The sequence below is a fragment of the Arabidopsis lyrata genome (genome assembly GCF_000004255.2).
Source record: "Arabidopsis lyrata subsp. lyrata unplaced genomic scaffold ARALYscaffold_6, whole genome shotgun sequence".
Classification (NCBI taxonomy): Eukaryota; Viridiplantae; Streptophyta; class Magnoliopsida; order Brassicales; family Brassicaceae; genus Arabidopsis; species Arabidopsis lyrata.
Window position 1 is genome coordinate 4,377,561 of NW_003302550.1, and position 19,091 is coordinate 4,396,651.

The 19,091-nt window shown below is 34.3% G+C and overlaps 4 protein-coding genes across 8 annotated transcripts; 2 read left to right on the top strand and 2 right to left on the bottom strand.

The window, feature by feature from the left end:
• Nucleotides 1–1,367: 1,367 nt before the first annotated feature.
• LOC9307518 lies at nt 1,368–2,993 on the bottom strand. Its single transcript, XM_002873444.2, has one exon. It carries the CDS (start codon nt 2,701–2,703, stop codon nt 1,537–1,539), a length of 1,167 nt encoding a protein of 388 aa, XP_002873490.1. The 5' UTR covers nt 2,704–2,993; the 3' UTR covers nt 1,368–1,536.
• A 3,896-nt stretch (nt 2,994–6,889) lies between these two features.
• Nucleotides 6,890–9,434, top strand: LOC9309559 (polynucleotide 5'-hydroxyl-kinase NOL9). Its single transcript, XM_021023821.1, has 9 exons — nt 6,890–7,114; nt 7,403–7,591; nt 7,820–7,917; nt 8,030–8,069; nt 8,171–8,328; nt 8,429–8,612; nt 8,704–8,881; nt 8,969–9,068; nt 9,156–9,434. Exons 2-9 carry the CDS (start codon nt 7,425–7,427, stop codon nt 9,335–9,337), a joined length of 1,107 nt encoding a protein of 368 aa, XP_020879480.1. The 5' UTR covers nt 6,890–7,114; nt 7,403–7,424; the 3' UTR covers nt 9,338–9,434.
• Nucleotides 9,435–10,490: 1,056 nt separating this feature from the next.
• Nucleotides 10,491–14,668, top strand: LOC9307519 (probable RNA-binding protein 19). 3 transcript variants are annotated; one of them, XM_021023359.1, is made up of 15 exons: nt 10,491–10,673; nt 10,781–10,888; nt 10,966–11,080; nt 11,164–11,370; nt 11,470–11,681; nt 11,781–11,912; nt 12,035–12,124; nt 12,218–12,335; nt 12,418–12,741; nt 12,819–12,883; nt 13,016–13,169; nt 13,430–13,534; nt 13,615–13,719; nt 13,796–14,104; nt 14,187–14,668. In XM_021023359.1, coding segments are annotated over exons 1-15 (2,184 nt in total). In that variant the 5' UTR covers nt 10,491–10,671; the 3' UTR covers nt 14,325–14,668. The 3 variants fall into 3 exon arrangements, with proteins under 3 accessions (XP_020879018.1, XP_020879016.1, XP_020879017.1); XM_021023357.1 differs by having other exon boundaries at nt 10,493–10,673; nt 11,164–11,681; XM_021023358.1 differs by having other exon boundaries at nt 10,500–10,673; nt 11,164–11,681; nt 13,618–13,719.
• A 190-nt stretch (nt 14,669–14,858) lies between these two features.
• On the bottom strand, nt 14,859–19,091 carry LOC9307520 (probable receptor-like protein kinase At1g80640). 3 transcript variants are annotated; one of them, XM_002873445.2, is made up of 10 exons: nt 18,614–19,091; nt 17,948–18,103; nt 17,558–17,823; nt 17,305–17,437; nt 17,155–17,218; nt 16,969–17,065; nt 16,777–16,876; nt 16,535–16,653; nt 16,360–16,449; nt 14,859–15,232 (listed from the first exon to the last, which is right to left on the bottom strand). In XM_002873445.2, the coding sequence occupies exons 1-10, from the start codon at nt 18,747–18,749 to the stop codon at nt 15,083–15,085; spliced, it is 1,311 nt and encodes a 436-aa protein (XP_002873491.1). In that variant the 5' UTR covers nt 18,750–19,091; the 3' UTR covers nt 14,859–15,082. The 3 variants fall into 3 exon arrangements, with proteins under 3 accessions (XP_002873491.1, XP_020879526.1, XP_020879525.1); XM_021023867.1 differs by lacking the exon at nt 18,614–19,091 and adding an exon at nt 18,188–18,283; XM_021023866.1 differs by lacking the exon at nt 14,859–15,232 and adding an exon at nt 15,253–15,305 and having other exon boundaries at nt 16,334–16,449; nt 18,614–19,046.

A 19,091-nucleotide genomic window follows, 5' to 3' on the forward strand; every position in this document is an offset into this window, starting at 1 on the left:
TCTCAGGTAGGCCTGGGATTTCGGTTAACCGTCGGTTATTGGTTGGGTCCATTCGGTTTCGGTTCTTTCGGTTTCAAAATTTAGTATCCATTCGGATATTTTGAAATTTCGGTTCGGTTTCAGTTCGGTTCCGGTTCTTTCGGTTTTAAAATTTAGTATCCATTCGGTTATTTTGTTTAGGATATTTCCGGATATTTCGGATATTTTTTGATATATTTCGGTTATTTTCGAGTATTTTTACTATTTTTATATATTTTTCAAGTATTTTTGATTATTTGTTCTATAAATAACTAATTATTTTGAAAATATAATTGTATTTCGGGTATTTCGGTTCGTTATCGATTCGGTTACGGTTATTTCGGTTATAGAATTTAGTATCCATTCGGTTATTTTTAAATTTTCGGTTCGGTTCGATTTTTTTTTTCTTCGGTTTTAGTTTGGTACATTCGGTTCGGTTTATTTGCCCAGATCTAATCTCAGGAAATGAAAACTGGACTAGAAAGACTGGGCCAAGATGAGCCGGCCCATATTCTATGTGAACTATTCAGAAGGAAAGAAACATGACAAATATAATTGTCGAGAAATTAAGTCCGTAGATTATGTCGATCTGGAATTGTCTGCATATCAAAAAAAGCGCATAAAAATCAGTAAACATGTCCTAAGTTTACATTCTCTGCAACTGGTAGTTATAGTTACAAACGAATGATGCAATAAGTGGTTAGTAACGTAAATTCGTAATCAGGGGGGGGGGGGGGCAAAATTAGAGGCAAAAAGAGAAAGAATAGGGAGACAGTGGGACCCACTGTTCACATGTTACAATGGCACTTTGTCGGAAAACATGAAATATTTCCCAAAGGTGCTCTCTCTCTCTCTCTTTTCCCTATCTTAAGCCTCACCTCACGCCACACTTCAGATGATAAAACGCATATTTCACTATTTTTCCCTTAACTTTTTTTATTTTAATCCAATTACACCCCATCTTTATTAAATTTGCATTATTTGCCATTTATTTACACTCTTACATCCTACAGAGATGGCAGAAATCTCGGTTTCCTTGTGTATTATTATTCCCTAACGTTACAAAAATATACACCTCATTATGAGTGGAACCGTTATAAAGTATTTAAAAGGGGCCACCCAAAAAAGAAAGAAAATAATAATAGGACCAAACTCTAATAATAGTCTAAAGATCGTACTAAATCCAAAGCTTAATAAGGACTTATTATCCAAAGCCACCGAGTCAACATTTGACAACTAATCTTCTCAACTAATACAACAAGACACCGCCATCAAATACCAACCCTTTCTTACAAATCGTACTTGAATTTCTTTTAACCAACGATAGAATCATACTGAAATTAGTTATATAAGAGATATTACGAAAATTGAATTCCTTAAAAAAATTTACTCCAATATTTTTATATCTTCTCGTCCGTGATTTCAGAGGGAAAATTAATGTAAAAAAAAAAAAAAACATTTAAAATAAAAAATTGACCGGAAACAGTAACTTTCCTTTTCCCTCGAAAAAGAATATTTTCACTTAATCCAAGCGTAAACCAGTAATGAGAATCCAAGACCATTGCCGGAACCAGAACCAGAAGATCCTCCTCCGCCGTACTCCGCCTCATCAGCACTACTTGCCCACTCCATAACCGATGAACTACAAGCCGAAGAAGCCGACGACATCGAAATCGACGACGATGACGAACTTCTCTTACTCTTAACAAATCTCTTCCTCATCTTCCTCCACTCAACAATTCCTTTAATCCCAAAACTATTTCCACACTGCTTCGGCTTCCATAAAACGATGCCGTTTCGGTTTTTCTCATCTTCTTCTTCTTTCCTCTTTGTTTCACAAACCTCCTCTGCTTCTGGATCACTCTCGAATCTAAACATAAACACCGCGTGTCCTCCTCCTCCTCCGCCGTCACCGGAGTTTTTACTCTGAAACAGCCAATTGTATACATCCCAAGAGATTTGAACTTGAACACCATCAATTTCAACTTTCTCATTTCCTCTAAATTTCCATCGAAGTCGTTTGATCTGCAAAACCTGTTTCGAATCAACGCTAAAACAGAGCTTAGCGTCTTCATCAACACGACAATCAATAGAAATCTCTCTGTTCTTCCCTCCAAATCTAGCTTTCGTTGTGAAAACCCTGGCTCCAAACACATGCTCTTTCCTCAACAGAAGAGCTTGTGGATTCGTCGGAGGTTTCGCCGATTTAGCACGAGCGTAAGCTTCTTTGACCGAATCTCCGACTAATAGTCCCATCTCTCCGTCAACAACTACAGCGATGTAGAATCCGGATCTAGGTTCGGATCCAGAGTCGAATTTGGCTTTGCTTAAGTCCCAGAAGACTTGGATTTTAGGAGAAACGAATCTGGATCCGCGTTTTTTCCAGAAAGCTAATGTGTTTAAGTTGAGATGGAAAGAGACGGCGGAGGAGAGGGAGAGATCGGCGGAGGAGAAAGAGAGTGGTGAAGAGTGGTTGTAGTAATCTTGTGAGTGGAGGAAGAGATTCACAGAGTGGCCTCCTAAGAAAGTTCGAGACCATGTTAGATAGAAGACGCCGTGATCTGTTTGGTAGAGGCAAGTAGTGAGATTCGGATCACCGGAAGATAGAGGAGACGGTGATTGAGACGGCGGTGGCGGCGGAGGATGATTTTGATCGGCGGTTGGACGGAGCCAAGAAGGAGACATTTTTGTGTTTCCTATTTTTTCTCAAGTTTGGAAGAAGAAGAAGAAAGAAAGAATTAAAGAGAGAGATTTTCGGGAGTTTGTGTTTGGGAGGTTTTTTTCTTGTTTCCTTTTTTTTTTGTTTAAGAGGGATTTATATTTATATAAAAAGATTGTTAAATTTCAGAAAATGGAAAAGTTATAATATAATGTTTGGCTCGAATCATTCGTAAAAACAAGAATGTGGATGAGGATTGATAGAGACATAAGATTATAATTATACGAATATTGAACTTGTGAGCTTGCAACTTGTAAACTTGGGCATGAATAACTGACTTTTTCAACTTGACTTTCTTATATGGAGGATGAATTTAAACAAGAACTATTCACATTTAAATAAAAAATAATAATTTAGTTGAATATTAGGAGATATTATAAGGGTTAACAGTAAAAAGGCGTTATTAACTGTTCGACTATGAGGAACACGTTATGATAACAGCCTGCACACTTGAAGGTTTTATTGGAGAACATAATCAATTGGTAGAAGTTGGGTCAATTATTTCACATTATACAACCTTTATTTATTTTATGTCATATTATATATATATAATCTAGAATTAATACACACCCATTTATCGTTTTAACTTTTAACATATCCATTTATAGTCTACATGGTTAAGGTATATTAATTTCATTTATAGTAGTAATACACACCAACAAGTTGTTATTTTAACGCCTGATGGACAGTTAAAATAACAGAAAATTATAATGTGTGACAATTAAAAATGTATCCCTTGTGATGCCTGAAAAAAAAAAGACAAATAATTGGTTCGGTCGACTTAATATCATTTTACTTTGTGAAAACATCGTTTTCGGTTTATTTAATTATGTTTTCATAAGTTATATTTTATTGATTTTCTTGAGTTATTCGGATACGTTGGCAGACAGCTAAAAGGAGGTGGATAAGTACTTATTGAGTCATATCCGTATTATTAATTAATTTGATATTTGGTTAGATCCGTATTTTCTTATGCTATGAGACAAGATGTGTTTTGAAACTTTAGGTTCAAGAAATTATAACTGTAAGACAGCTAAACGTCTTTACATTATTTATATAATTAGCTACGTGTATAACAACCCATTATAAGCCATGGTTTATACACCAAACATTTAACTAATTATTCGAACCTGTATTATATGATAAAAATATTAAAAAAGAAAAACTGAAACACCTTTCTATAAATTTTTTGATATAAATCACTAGTTTAAGTTTTGTTGTCTCCCAATTTATAGTTTTAACACTGTTTAACTTATTTTGGCTCGAAAAATTTGTGTTAAGAAAACAATTTTATCAACTATTTTTTTTGTCTTTTTGGTGAATTCAATTTTATCAACTAAATTGTGAATCCAATTGGTACTTATCGTTTCATTGAGACTAAAATATTGTTTTTGACGGTAAAAAAGAAGACAGTAAATATTTTCCTTTCCCTATCTAAAATTAGCATAATTTTCAACTTATAAAATCTGTATTAAAAGATAACACTTCAGTTAACTAATCTGGAAAAATAATTTACTAATACAATATTCTCGGTAATAAGTTGGTATAGCTCATGTCCTTTTTTTTTTGGACAAATGTATAGCTCATGTACAAGATACTAGAATTTACCAGCCTAAATAATGGAGTACAATTAGTTTCACGTGATATCAGTCCTAAAGAGTGAGTCTTTGTTGTCTCATCCCATAATATTTGGATCATATCCACATGTTTTTTTTATTGTACAAGTGAGATCTTTGATACACACTAGCAATAAACAATTTAATGTAATAATTACGCTCAACTTGTAGCTAGTAACTAGTAAGATTGTTTTGCTTCAAAATGACTCTGTCCCCTATCTTTTGAAACACTTTCAAATCATAGGCTGATAGGACGATCTATTTTTGTGAACTAAGCTTAAAAACTTTGTTTCCGTTATTGACAAAAAACTCGTACTTCCGAACATAGTTTGAATACATTTAAAAGTAATAAACAGAAACTTAATTTGAAGAAATGGTGATGAAGATAGTATATTTGATTTTGTTTAATGAAATTTATAAAAACAAACGAATTTGAGAGCAATGGTTGACTGAATTTTCTCATGTAGAAGACTAAGACCAGGTCAGTTTGAAACGACAACACGCTTTTGATTCAACTTAATAACCCCTCCTCTCGAGTCTGGTCGACCTTCATTTTCTTATACTGTCTGTCCACTTCTTAGATTCTCTTTTCAACCTTTTCAAATACCTTTCTTTTCTTTTATCACACCTACTTCATTAATATCTCTTGACTAAGCGACAAGTTTTTCTCTTTTTTTATTTATTTTATACTTCCTCCGTTTCATAATATAAGTCGTTTTAGTTTTAAACACGCAGATTAAGAAGATCTACTTTTAAAAGGTTTAGCCAATTATAAAAAAGACTGCATAATAAAAATAATTATAAAATATTAAAGTAATATATAAAGTGCATAGAAACTTGAAAACGACTTATATTATGAAACAAAATTTTTTCTCCAAAACGACTTATATTATGAAACGGAGGAAGTAATTGATTTGGTGAAACTGTGTATGATTGGTAATCTTCTACCAGAATGACAATAATTTGGCTGTTCACAAAAATCCTAATAAAAAGATGACCAAAAAGTAGAAATAGGCTGTGTAAAAGAAGAAAAAAAAAAACAGAGTGTAGAGATAATTCTACAAGCTACTGCTAAAGATTTAATTATTTTTTCATAACATCTGATTTCATATCTTGGTTATAGCTGTTTTACTTTGTTTTCAACTGGTCGTAGCTGTTTAAGTGTCGCAGAAATATTGATTTATGTATCTATCAGTTAATCATCAGATCCTAGAACCTTGTTAATGGACAAATAAATTGTGAAGATAATTATAAAGACACAAAATATATGTTAATAGAAACAATGTTGCGATTATAGACCATTGTTCCATGTGGGTTTTTTCACTAACTCGTGAATAACTTATATTTGTATTTCAGAGAAGTGTATATTATATATAAATACTGTATATGGTTAAATAATGAATTCATCGGCGGAATATTAGCTGCCACGAAGTAATTGAGATCTCGGACTATATATGCTTGGTGGGAAATAGCAGGTTCCATGTCTCGAAGATCATAATTTTAATAAAATAATAAAATCTATATATACATTTTTGGATGACTTTTAGCAAATAAATCCTGGAGTTGAAATGTATTTACAAAGAATGCCATTGGCATTTATTATTTACTTTTACAAAATTTAAATAAAAGATATGAACCAAACAATATCTTGCCTAATTTGTTTTTAAAAATCTCTACACAATCTTTCCATATATCTTCAAAAAACTTTTATAGCAAATATTTATATTAACATTTTGCATAGTAATAAAAATACTAATTTATAATAATCAAAATATTCACATAGAAAAATTATATACACATACAAGAAAAAAACTATATATGTCATCATTTAAGCCGTTGCTTTATTTAAATAAAATAAAAACACAAAAACCTGAAATCATTTATTTTATATGATAAATTTAAAATATATATTAGTAATATAAATTTAAAATCATTCAAAGAACGGTATACCACGGGTGAGATCCTAAAATTATTGGATTTTATTACAATAATAATTTATTTTCTTGGATTTTATAACACTAATAATTTAGCTAATGGGATAATATAGACGGGTTTATATGGAATGACGGGTTTGGGTCGATATTAATAACGGTATATTAAGGATGAAATCCTAAAATTAACAATCAAAATACAATTATACAATCTTAAACACAAAACAAAAGAAACAATATTAACAAAACAAATACAACTTAAAATTTTTAGTTATTAAAAAACCGACCCACAGTATACTTCGGAGTCAAATATTCAAAATTTTAAAATCCACCATACATCGTTACTTAAAAAAAATGTATGTTTTCGTATCTATACTTTAAAAATTGAAACCTAAACAATAGTAATCATACACTAGATAATACATAGATAGATATCTACATTTAAAATTACAAATTAATATGATATATCTTCAGTTAAACTTTAAAAAATAACATTATATTTTTTTAAAAAATATAGCCACGCGGTGTACCGCGGGTTAAATTCTAGTAATATACATACGTAAATGTAAAACAATATGATTCGGACCGAGTTCTTTGGTCTGGGTTTGACTATACCGTTTTTTTATTTGGAACCAATTCAATTAAGTTTGGTTTATAACGGTTCGGTTTCGAAAGCATTTAGAAATTAAAAGCCCTAATTTCTAGCCATTGTTTCCTTCTTCTCCGACGGCTCAATAATACCTTCTCCTCTGGTCGACGACTCCAAAATCGCCGGTTATAGTTTCTTCTCCGACGTCTTCTAATTTCGCCACTCTCCGTGTTATTTACAAGTATGTTTACATTGAGCTTGATTCTCTGTTACGATGTCTTACCTCGTAGAGACTTCACCTAGATTGATCGGGGCATATCGAGCTTGTTGTGATGATTTAGGTAGTAGAATCGAGCTTTGATATATCAAATTTGAGTCTAGACTCGTGTTTTAGGTAGAAAAGGATGAGTTTTGTTTTCTGTTATATACATTAGCTTGAACCCTTGCTAAAACACAGTTAAGAACTTGTTGGTTTTATGTTAAATGGTCTTGGTTTTTTTATTGAACTCTTTTACATGATTTCTCTTAGACAAAGATAAGGTGTGGCTGCAATGTCTGAAGGAGAAAAGAAACTGCCTTTCATACCAGAGGAATGGTCGAATGCAGCAAGTTCTGTTTCCAGCAGTTCGTTGCAACCGGTTATAGCTTTGGTCTGTGGCCCTAAAAACAGTGGCAAAAGCACATTTTCACGCAATCTTGTTGAAGTTCTTCTCCAAAGGTTATTATTGCTTCTCCTTCAGCCTCTCTTTATTGTTCCGAGTCTCTTAACGAGTGTTCGAGAATCTGAGTATCATTTTGCAAAATGTAAATCAGCAGCAGTGGGGAAAAATGTCTTTACCTTCTACTTTAGTTTGAATGGATCCAATATCTTCTTTAGTGGCTTATGATGGTTGTTGCTTTGTTTGGATAAGTTTTACTGAAAATTTGACCTTTGTGGTTTTTACAGATACAAAAGGGTTGCTTATTTGGATACTGATGTTGGCCAGCCTGAATTTACTGCACCTGGTTTTCTTTCTCTCACTGTTGTTGATAGATCAATTCTAGGTACCCTCAAACTTATTGCTTTGACGATTCTTGCTGTTTGCATTCCCAAAACTTGTTTTCATAATGCTATTTCTGTAACTTATGTTTTTGGTTTATTTTTGTTACTTTTTAGAATCGGATTGGACAGTTCCATGCGTAAAGACACCGGAGAGGTAGTTTGGTTTGAGAAAATTTTCTTGGAATCAGTAGCAACGAGTCTTTGATTTAGAATTAAAGCCAATTATTCTCATTTCTTTTTTATTTGATGATGCAGATGTTTCTTCTATGGTGATGTTTCTTCAAAGAGGGATCCAAAGGCATATTTAAGATATGTATATACCTTATTCGATTACTATCAGCTACACTTCTGCAAGTCTAGCGAGAACAAAACTGAACTGCCGCTTGTCATTAATACACCAGGATGGGTTAAAGGTAACTCCCTCTCTTTATCCTTTCATAACAAAAGGATTATGTCCAACAGAAGAAACTACAGACTTATTCTTTCACTGATAAAATGATTCACAATATTTAGGAATTGGCTATGAGTTATTGGTGGACGTACTGAGATATGTTTCTCCTTCCCACGTTGTGAAAATCAACATCTCTGCTTACAACAAGAATCTACCAGCTGGGTTGTTCTGGTTAGACGGTAATGATGATGAGACAGCTGATTTGATAGAGATTCAATCTGCTTACCAAGACAGATATAATCAATCGTAAGTCCTGTATAATGCTAGTTATCGAACAATCTCATTGATACGCTTTATTGTCTAAGTAGTTACATGTTGTTGTATCCCGTTTGTACAGCATTTTAATACATAAGGATGCTCGTTTGATGAGGGACATGCGTATAATTGCCTACTTCAGGCAATGCATTAAAGGAAAAGAAGTAAACACGATCAAAGAACTAACCCATGAACTCGCTTCCCACACTCCTTATGAAGTTCCAATATCAAGTTTAACAATCAATCATCTCCATTGTCAGGTAAAAATCAGAACATTATAAAGGTCATATCTTTCTAATCCATATGATTGATGCCAATAATGGGTTTCTTCTTTTTGTTCTCTCTAGATCCCAAGTTCTGAAGTGTTTTATAGTTTGAATGCTTCCATTGTTGGTTTGGGCGTTAGCAACGACGTGTTTGAAGATTTGCCATCATGTGTAGGTCTTGGTAAGTTTCTCTTTATCCATTGCAATCAGTGATCGTCGAACATGGGTCTATGATTATGTATTGAAATTGGTTTTGGATGCTGAATAGGAATCGTGAGGGGTATTGACACAGAGAGAGGAATATTATACGTGATCACTCCAGTTCCAGAAAACGTAGTTGAGAAAGTTGATCTTCTATTGCAAGGCTATATTCAGTTACCTACTTGCCTCTTAGAGGTGAAGGATTACAGGTGTCCATATTTATCTGCCAACGTCTTAGCTTCCACCTAGATTTTGTTCTTGTAAGACATTTTTGCTCAGTTTTTCTGTTTACTATGTATCAATTTTGCTAAGTTTCTTCAAGATAAATTTTTTTTTATGGGGGTAAGAAAATGGAACCAAGAAATGACTGCATTGAGACCGAAATATACAACTAATTGCTAACATAAACTATGCTCAATCAAGCACAAGAGAAGATAAATAATTCTTATGCTTTCAAACTCACATTGTTAACAGAAACTTCTGACATTGATGCCCTACTTTGGATTCTGTATGCATCAGTTGTCTTAGAGAGAACTTGCATGGCACTGTCTTGCTGCAAAGAGACAGTTATTTGTATGCCCATAACGATTTTCTTAATTTTTGTATTTGTCGTGATAAATCATTTGTTGAAAGAGTTAAAACATATAAATTTGGAGATTTATGTGCTAAATCTTGATATTTGCTACTCGTTTTATGGCTACTTTAGCCATATGTTGAGATAGATAAACCAAACTTTGTATCCGGTTATGCACTATGATCAATATGTTTTGAGTAAAAAAGAGCAGTTAAATAATCAAATTTCACAAACTTGGACTTTGAGGAGGGTAGTCATGGGCGTTCGGTTATCGGTTCGGTTCCATTCGGTTTTGGTTCTTTCGGTTATAGAATTTAATACCCATTCGTGTATTTTGAAATTTCAGTTCGGTTTCCTTTCGATTGCGCTTCTTTCGGTTTTAAAATTTAGTATCCATTCGGTTATTTTTTTGGATATTTTTGGATATTTCGGTTATTTTTGGGTATTTTTGGATATTTTTGGATATTTTCTGTTATTTTCGAATATTTTTACTATTTTTTCAAGTATTTTTGATGATTTGATGTATAAATAACTAATATTTTTGAAAAAATAATTGTATTTCGGGTATTTTTGATTACCCGAAATATTTCGGTTCGGTTCCGATTCTTTCGGTTATAAAATTTAGTATTCATTCGGTTTGGTTGATTTGTCCAGGCCTAGAAGAAGGCATGTTTCGAACCTTCTTAAGTAACATTTTATGCAATAACCAAGCCAAGACTGGTAAAAGCTTTTGAACTGGTTAAAAAAAAGCATGGGCTTGGACTGGTAAAAGATTATTAACCCCATTTTAGCTTTTGAACTGGTTATAAAAAATATGGGCTTGGACCGCTTCGATCTAGGGCCAGGTTTGGTAAGAGGAACAACAAAAGGAAAAAAGACCCTCCTAATAGTGGTCGTCTTGGTCGACACTCCAGAAACATCATGTTCTTCTTCTCTTCGAAACCCTAAATTTTGGAATCCCTCTAAAGTCTACAGTTCCTAGAACGAGATCTGCTTGCAAATCCTAAGAATGTAAGTATTGGGTTTCCTACAACAGTTTTCTTTTTTTTTTTTTCCCTTTAATTAGCTGAGATTTCGCAGAAACACAATAAATGTAAGAAACTTATCTTCTGTTACAGGTCTAGGATAATCGTTAAGAATGTTCCCAAATATGTGACAGAGGATCAACTACGAGGTATCTTTTCACGAAAAGGAGAAATCACAGACGTGAAATTGAAGCGTTTAAGGTAATATACTTGTCACAGCTAATTGTTGTGTTGTATGCTGGAATCACTATACACACATATCGTTTTTGCTTTTGCAGTGATGGCACAAGTAGACAATTTGCTTATATTGGATTTCGTAATGAACAAGAAGCTCAAGATGCTATCACTTACTTTAACAAGTCTTTCATTGATACTCTTCGAATATCTGTTTTGGTAATTAATTTTCACTTAATTACGCCTCAGTTTCACTTGTGTAGTACTAGTTTAATTTAGATTCTCCTTTGGCATATATATAGGTTGCGGACCCTCCTCCGAGGACACAAGGGAAGGCTGATGAAAAGAGTGAACATGCTTATGCTAAAGGAGACAAAAAGATTAAGAAGAAACCAGAGGCTGATCATGATCCTCAGCTTCAAGAATTTCTTCATGAGCATAAGAAGTTGAAATTCTGGTCCAATGACATGTGTATTCCTCCTTCCACCGGCAAAGAAAAGGTCTCTCCAGTAAGTTTTTCCAATGGTGCCAAAAGATCATTCTTAGATCCTAAAAAGACTAGAAAGAATAAAGTTGGTGACGATGTTTCTGATATGGAATACTTGAAGAGTCGGATAAAGAAAAATCTGTCGGATTCGGACAGTGATTGTGAAACTGATAGTCGTGAAGATGCAATTCATGTTTTTCCTATTGATGGAGAAGTTGAAGCTGACAGAGTCGACAAAGATGATGATGATGATGATGGCCATGCAATGGATGGCAATGATGATGTTCTTGACACTAGTCGCCTTTTCGTCCATGGCCTGCCTTACTCTACAGCGTAATGGATCTTTTTCTTCTTCTTCTTCTTCTTTCCTGATTATCCTATGTCTTATACATGTCCATTTGTTGTTAAAAAAATATTTCTCTCATGAAATAGAGAAGAAGAGCTTACGGAACATTTCAGCAAATTCGGTGATATATCAGAGGTCCATCTTGTTCTTGACAAGGATACCAGAAATTCCAGAGGAATGGCCTACGTCCTTTACCTGATACCGGAATCTGCAAAAAGGTATTTTAATTCATACCAATTAAAAAGTTCTAAGTGCATGGTTTTCAAAAAGTAGCCCTTATGTTGATCTCTAGCTGTTTTAGTTGAGGTTTTGAATCGTTAGAATTTGGATGGTGTTGCAGGGCAATGGAGAAATTAGATAAGTTACCTTTCCAGGGGCGGACGTTGCATATTTTACCAGCTAAGCCCTGTGCAAAGTCTGCTAAACAAGTGTCAGTGACCACTTCTATGTCAAACTTGTAATATTTTGTTTTGTGGACTAGCTAGGATTTTCATCAGTTGTTTATCATGGCTTTCCCCAACAGAGATAACTCTTCTAATCTGCCAAAATCATTCAAGCAAAAGAGGGAGGAACAAAGGAAGGCGTCTGAAGCTTGTGGAAACACAAAGGCTTGGAACAGTTTCTTCATGCGACCCGATACTGTACCTTTTCTTGTTTCAACAATGCATCCATTTTGAAATCTGGCTTGTTTGATTTGCTTCATGTTTGCATTTTCTGTTGTAGATCCTGGAAAACTTAGTCAGGTCGTATGGTGTAACAAAGAGTGAGTTACTTGACCGTGAATGCGAAGATCCTGCAGTACGCCTTGCTTTGGGAGAAACAAAAGTGATTATGGAGACCAAAGAAGCCCTTGCTAAAGCTGGAGTACGTGTCGCCTCTTTGGAAGAATTTGCTGCACGGAAAGGTGATGAGAAGAACAGAAGCAAACATATTCTCTTAGTAAAGAATTTGCCATTTGCTTCCACTGAAAAGGAACTGGCTCAAATGTTCCGAAAATTTGGAAGTCTAGACAAAATTATTCTCCCTCCGACGAAGACGATGGCTTTGGTATTATTCTTTCCAAGGAATAGGTGATTCTTCTCTAACCTGTTGTGTTCTCTAACCTGTTCTTACTTGAATTTCAGGTTGTTTTCCTTGAACCGGCTGAGGCACGTGCAGCTTTGAACGGAATGGCATACAAGCGTTACAAGTAAGCTTTAACATTATTGTTTCTGCATGTATAAAGTCTAAAATCCTCCTTCTTTCCCTAAAGTGCTTCTTGGAGATCAATGATTGTCCTAGTTTAACCAAACTGCTTCATCACATTTCCTTATTATTACAGAGATGTTCCCCTGTATCTGGAGTGGGCTCCTCGAGATATTCTTGAGCCAAAAGCACTTGCCGATAACAAAGAAGAGAAGAGTGCTGTTGAAGAAAATGATGCGAGAAGAGTCAACCTGGATCAGCAGGTTGGAATCTATTCGGATATAGCCGAGGTATGTCCACTTTATGATTGCTGTGGACGTTTTGAAATCATATGTTCTTGCTTTGTGTGTGGTATCGAACTATCGCAAACAGAGATATAGTTGAAAAAATCTTGATTAGCTTGGGAAACTAGATTTGGTTTTAGTACACTATTCTTGCAAGTTTCAGGTTAGGAACCTTGATAATTTATGTTTATTCATTGACTTGAAATATCTGTTTTCTGATCACATCTTATAAAGACGTTTTCTCTAAATAATGCATTATATTTCAGTCAAATGTCCTTCATGTAAAGAATCTGAGCTTCAAGACAACTGATGAGGGTTTGAAGAAGCATTTGACTGGACTGGTGAAGCAGGGAAAGATTCTGAGTGTTAAGGTAAGTTGTTGTTCATTGCTTACAGATGAATATGATATGCAGTTAACCATCATAAGTCTGTTTTATTTTTCAATATAAAGCAGATAATAAGAGATTGGAAGAGACGTCGTTCAAGCGGTTATGGTTTTGTAGAATTTGACTCCGTAGAGACAGCGACCAGTGTCTACAGAGATCTACCAGTAGAGGTATATTATCTAGTTAAGTCTCTTTGAAACTTGAAGGTGATTGGACTCGATGAAGTACGGATTTGTTTGTTTGTAGGGAAATGTTCTGGATGGGCATTCTTTGATCTTGAGTTATTCTGAAAACAAGCGGAGTGAAACGGTTGGGGAAGGTTCAGACAAGGTCACAAATTTGGCAAAGTTACATGTGAAAAATGTAGCTTTTGAAGCAACCGAGAAAGAAGTAAGACAGCTTTTCAGTCCATTTGGACAGATCAAGAGAGTTGGGCTTCCATTGAAGACTGTGGGAAAATATGCTGGTTTTGGTTTTGTTGAATTTGGGACAATGCAAGAAGCTTTAAACGCTAAAAAGGCATTCTCCAACACCCATTTCTATGGACGCCAATTGGTAAGTCTTATGTTGTGTACTCATCTCTCTAGCTTGTTCATTTTCTGACATCCTCAACTCTCTCTGTATGAGGTCTTTGCAGGTGCTCGAGTGGGCTCATGATGACAAGAGAAAATCTTGTGCTGCCAAGTATATGGACCAAGAAAACGATAATCCAAAGAAAAGGAAAAGATGGACAGTTGTTGGTAGAGGTAGAGAGACGTCAAAGAAAAGGTTATAGAAGAAGATGGTTTTAGGGCGTTGGCGTGAAGTGAACAAGAGGTGTTATGCACGTGCGGTGGAACTCTCTTATAAAATGAGAGGATAGCTGAATAGCCCCTCTCTGTAGTTTTGTAATCGAGAGTATATATATATATATTATTATTGACCATGGTGTTATAACTTATAAGAGTCTCTTTTGTGATTCTCCTGTGGTTGAAGCCGATCTTAATTTTTAGTATGTTATTTTAGATGTAGAGATTTTCAATGGTCCACTTCAGTGTGAAAATTGTCTCTCCTTTAGTAAGCAATAACTAAGACTGTAATAAATGGTCCTATTTCTGAAATCTGAATACCTTCATAAGTTTTTCAAATGGGCTAATCTTGATTTAGCTAATGCAGATGGGCGTAAATGGTCCTATTCTAAGCAAGAGTATTTAATTTCAAATTCGGAAGATAAACGATACTGAGCATTTTTTTTGTGACTTGTCCACCACCTACTCTAAACTACTAGTGTTACTTACTGGATACTGGATAGACGTATACAAAAGAAAACTGATAAATAGTTCTCATTTTTTTTGTAAAAAGAAATAATTTACATATGAGAAAAGAGTTAATCAACAGTGCAAGTAAGAGTTTTAAAAGGATACAAAGAAGAAATAAGGTGAAAAAAATTCGTTACTGTTATGTTAACCCAATATACGTAATATACACATCAAAACCACCTACCGGTCAATATTAAACCGGATTTTTAAAAAACCCCCGGTTTTCTATGATGTTTTAACAGTGATCCATTGAAGCATATTTGATGGTTTTTAAGGTTCCACCAAGTTCCATTGGAACCAAAGGAATAAGAGAATGCAAGACGTCTGTAATCAACGGCCTGTAACTCGGTTCTGGCTGCACGCACAAAACCGCCACTGCCGCTACCTACACATTTACATATTCGCATCACAACTCTTGAATTCTATCTCATCAAAACTAACTCTCTACTTTGCAGAATCAACTTAGGAGGGGTTATTGGATCATTGATTTGAATAGAATTAGAAATCCCTATCACATTTGGAAATTCACACATAATCCACTGATTTTAAAATCAAACAATGTGGATTTGAGAATCAAATAAAGTTGATTTTAGAGTCAAATAAAATGGATTTGAAAATCATAGAAAAGAGATTATAAAATTAAAACATGAAATTTTTTATGATAAACAAAATAACCTATCATGTTCTCATCTATGAACTCTGAATTGAATTACTCCACATGTTTGATGCTCTTGTTTCTCTCCACTGATTGTTCTCTCCACACATATGGGAAGATATCAAAAAAGTCCATAATTTGGAAAAAAAACCGTTCGTTACGATGCGGTTAAAGTGATTCACCAATTGGGGATGAAAGAAATCTTTGTTAGTATGTCTACTAATGAACGTCATGGTTGGATTAAGCGTAACATTATGGAATGTTAGATTAATTTTTATTTGTTTTCTAGTATTGTTGGTTTTCTAGAATTTTTCCTCTAGTCTTGTTTGGTTTCGAAAACCTTCCTTTGTTTTCTAGTATTTTTGATTTTTATTATATGATAAAAATATACTTTTATATGAAGGTGTTTCATGATTTTTGGTATTAGCAGTTTTTTTTTTTGTGATCGATATGGTATTATACGAAGATGTTTCGTGATTTTTGTATTAGCAGTTTTTTTTCTTTTTGATATTCAAAACATTATGGAAAATAAAAACTACTAATATTTTTTTTTTTCAAATCCACCCAAATAACTAGGTGGAACCCAAGGATTTCAATCTCTCTATTTATAACTAAAACAGATTTTCAAATCCATTCAAATCCAATATGAAATCAAATCCATACTCAAATCTTCAATATTGAATAAAGGGTGATTTGAACTAGTATTTGTAAATCATAGAACCAATAACACATGATTTTTATAAAGATTTTAAAATCAATGATTGAATAACACATGATTTTAGTTAGATTTCCAATTCCATTCAAATCAATGATCCAATAAACCCCCCTTAATCCTTCTCAAATTTTGTATAACGAACCTGGTAAAGGTGTTTCAAGTCCATTGTGTCTTTAATAGCAGGATCTATGACGCTCGGTAACTTGGTTCTATCAGTGAGATAAGGCATTGCCTGATAAGAAGAAGAAAAAAACACACAATTCAAGGTTCCAAGTTTAACAGATTTATAAAAACATAGCACGAGATTATATATGTACCCAAGTGATGATGGATTGGCATTCACCGGGAGCTAGTTTCTCCACAGGTTTTTTCCCGAGTAAAAGCTCTAATAACACTACTCCAAAAGCATACACGTCGCTCTTTTCTGTCAATTGGCCTATAAAAGCAAACACATGCAATATGGTAATGAGTAAGAAATGCTTATCAAAAAAACAGAACAAGTTTCTTTAGGGATGTTTATTTGAATTAGGACTTGACAGATTGATATTTCAGGGTTTACCGTTGAGAAGATACTCTGGTGCAACGTAGCCAACTGTCCCGGAAAGTTTATGGTTTTTGTTCTTTGGCCCATCAACAACAGCAAGACCAAAATCTGAAATCTACATTTCACAGAAAGCTAGAGCTTTAGACAAAAATAAAACAAAGGAATATGATATTGAAACATTATGACATTAATCATTGATTTGTTTACCTTAGCATTGAAATTGCTATCCAATAAGATGTTGGATGATTTCAAGTCCCTGTGAATGATTGCTGGATGACAATGTTCATGCAAATATTCTAATCCCCTAATTTGAAATACACACAAAAATAGTAGTTGTTTTAGTCATCTAGTTTGTGAAATGTTGCAAGTTCAAACACGAAAAGTCAAGCTCACCTTGTTACATCAAGAGCAATCTTCATCCTCATAGGCCATGTGATCGCCGAACCCCGAGAAGATCCTAAGAACAAGTACTTGAACAAAATGTTTCAGTTTCTCATGTTCAAATCCCAACTTTAGCAAGAATATGTAAATCGGTTTCTGTACCGTGCAAATGAGATTCCAGAGAAACGTTTGGCATCAGCTCATAGACGATGAATCGTGCAGTATCATTCGTGCTATAACCCAAAAGGGATATTATATTCGGGTGCTGGAGCTTACTCAATATCTCAACCTCACTCTGCAAATCTCAAAGAATATAACAAACTCAGGATGATGAACTATATAGCTGCAAACAATCAAAGTAATATCAACTACAAACATGGAAGAGTTTTCACAAAAAGAAAGATTTGTATAGCACCTTGAATTCCTTTGCTGCTTCTTCATTGGCACAGTCTAGCTTCTTAACCGCAGCTGAAATGTTGTTCTCTAATGTGGCCAAATATACACATCCAAATCCACCTTGACCCAAAATGTTACTCTCCTTGAAACCACTAGTTCCCTTTTCTAGTATATTGTAATCGATCAACGACACGATTCCCTGCTTTGTAGCTCTCTTGTCTAATGTTTTTGAGCGACTAAACCCATTCAAGAACCGTGAGAATGTGATTTCACTACACCCACAACCTTCAAAACCCAAATTGACACATTGAGAGTCACTTTCTCAGCTATCGGATTCATCATGAATTTCAAGATTAAAGCCATAAACCAACAAGAACATGAACAAGAAATGTGAGTAAGAGAAATTTACCGGAGCTCTTAGGGTTTCTTCTCCTATGGCAAAACCAATAAAGCAGAGAGCAAACTAAGATTATCCCAACTAAGGAAAATGCAGCTGCTAGTGAAATAACCAGTCTCATGTTGTTACTATCTTGTTTATGCAATTCCTTCTCGCCTTGTTGCAAACCTGATCAACCAACCAAAGGCATTAGCTTTTCCTAACGTTTCAGGATTATACATCCAAATCAAAAACCGCATAAATCCTTCAGACCTCTATGCAGACCTCCAAAACAAATTCAGATTCAAGAAACAATCAAACTGAATTTAACGAAGGAAAATGGTCTCACTTTCTTAAAAACAAATCGAAAAATCAAATGAAAAGTTGGAACTTTACGGCAAGTGATAAGCGTTTACAATGGAGGACATGAAAAGGGTGACTACAGAGAAAATTTCATGTGACCCAGAGGACAAAACTCCCCACAAAGCTAAAACCTTTTCAAAATAACGTTTTGAAAATTTTCTACTTTCTACCAAAAAAGATGCAAGTTATAGCGAATAAAAAAACATCATAATCATTCAATGCACAGGTCACAAGCAAGAGTAACCAGAATCTGTTTCTTCTTCCTCTTCTAAATTTCTTGAATTTTCATACCATGTTGAAGTGAATGAATAAAGCCCTAAAATTGAAGAAATTTACCAGGAGATAAGTCGGGAGTGAAAGCAGAAGGCTGAGGAGAAAGAGATTCATGTGAAGTGAGGGACACAACACATGTGGATTGATGAAGAACATAAACTTGTAGTAAAACAAGAGCTGTTATAACAAATTGCCTCATTTAAAAAAAAATGTTTACTTTCAAGAACCCACCAAGAGTTGGGAAGATTTAGACAGATTTTTAAATTTGGGTTTTTAGAGCAGAGACATGATTTTGGGATAAGAGAGAAGAAGATTTGAGTATTTCAAGAAAGACCAAGAATGTGTTTTTGAAAGTTTGAAAGAGAAAGAGAGATTTGAGAAAAATATTCAGTTTTCCTATTTAACCATTGTTGAAGAGAGCTATGAGCAAGAAATGGTAAAAAGATAAAGACAAGAGGATTCAGACGAAATTCTTGAGGTGGAGCAGTTACCATAAAGAATATCGGAAATTTCCACCGGATAGGGAAAATAATTTCGGTAT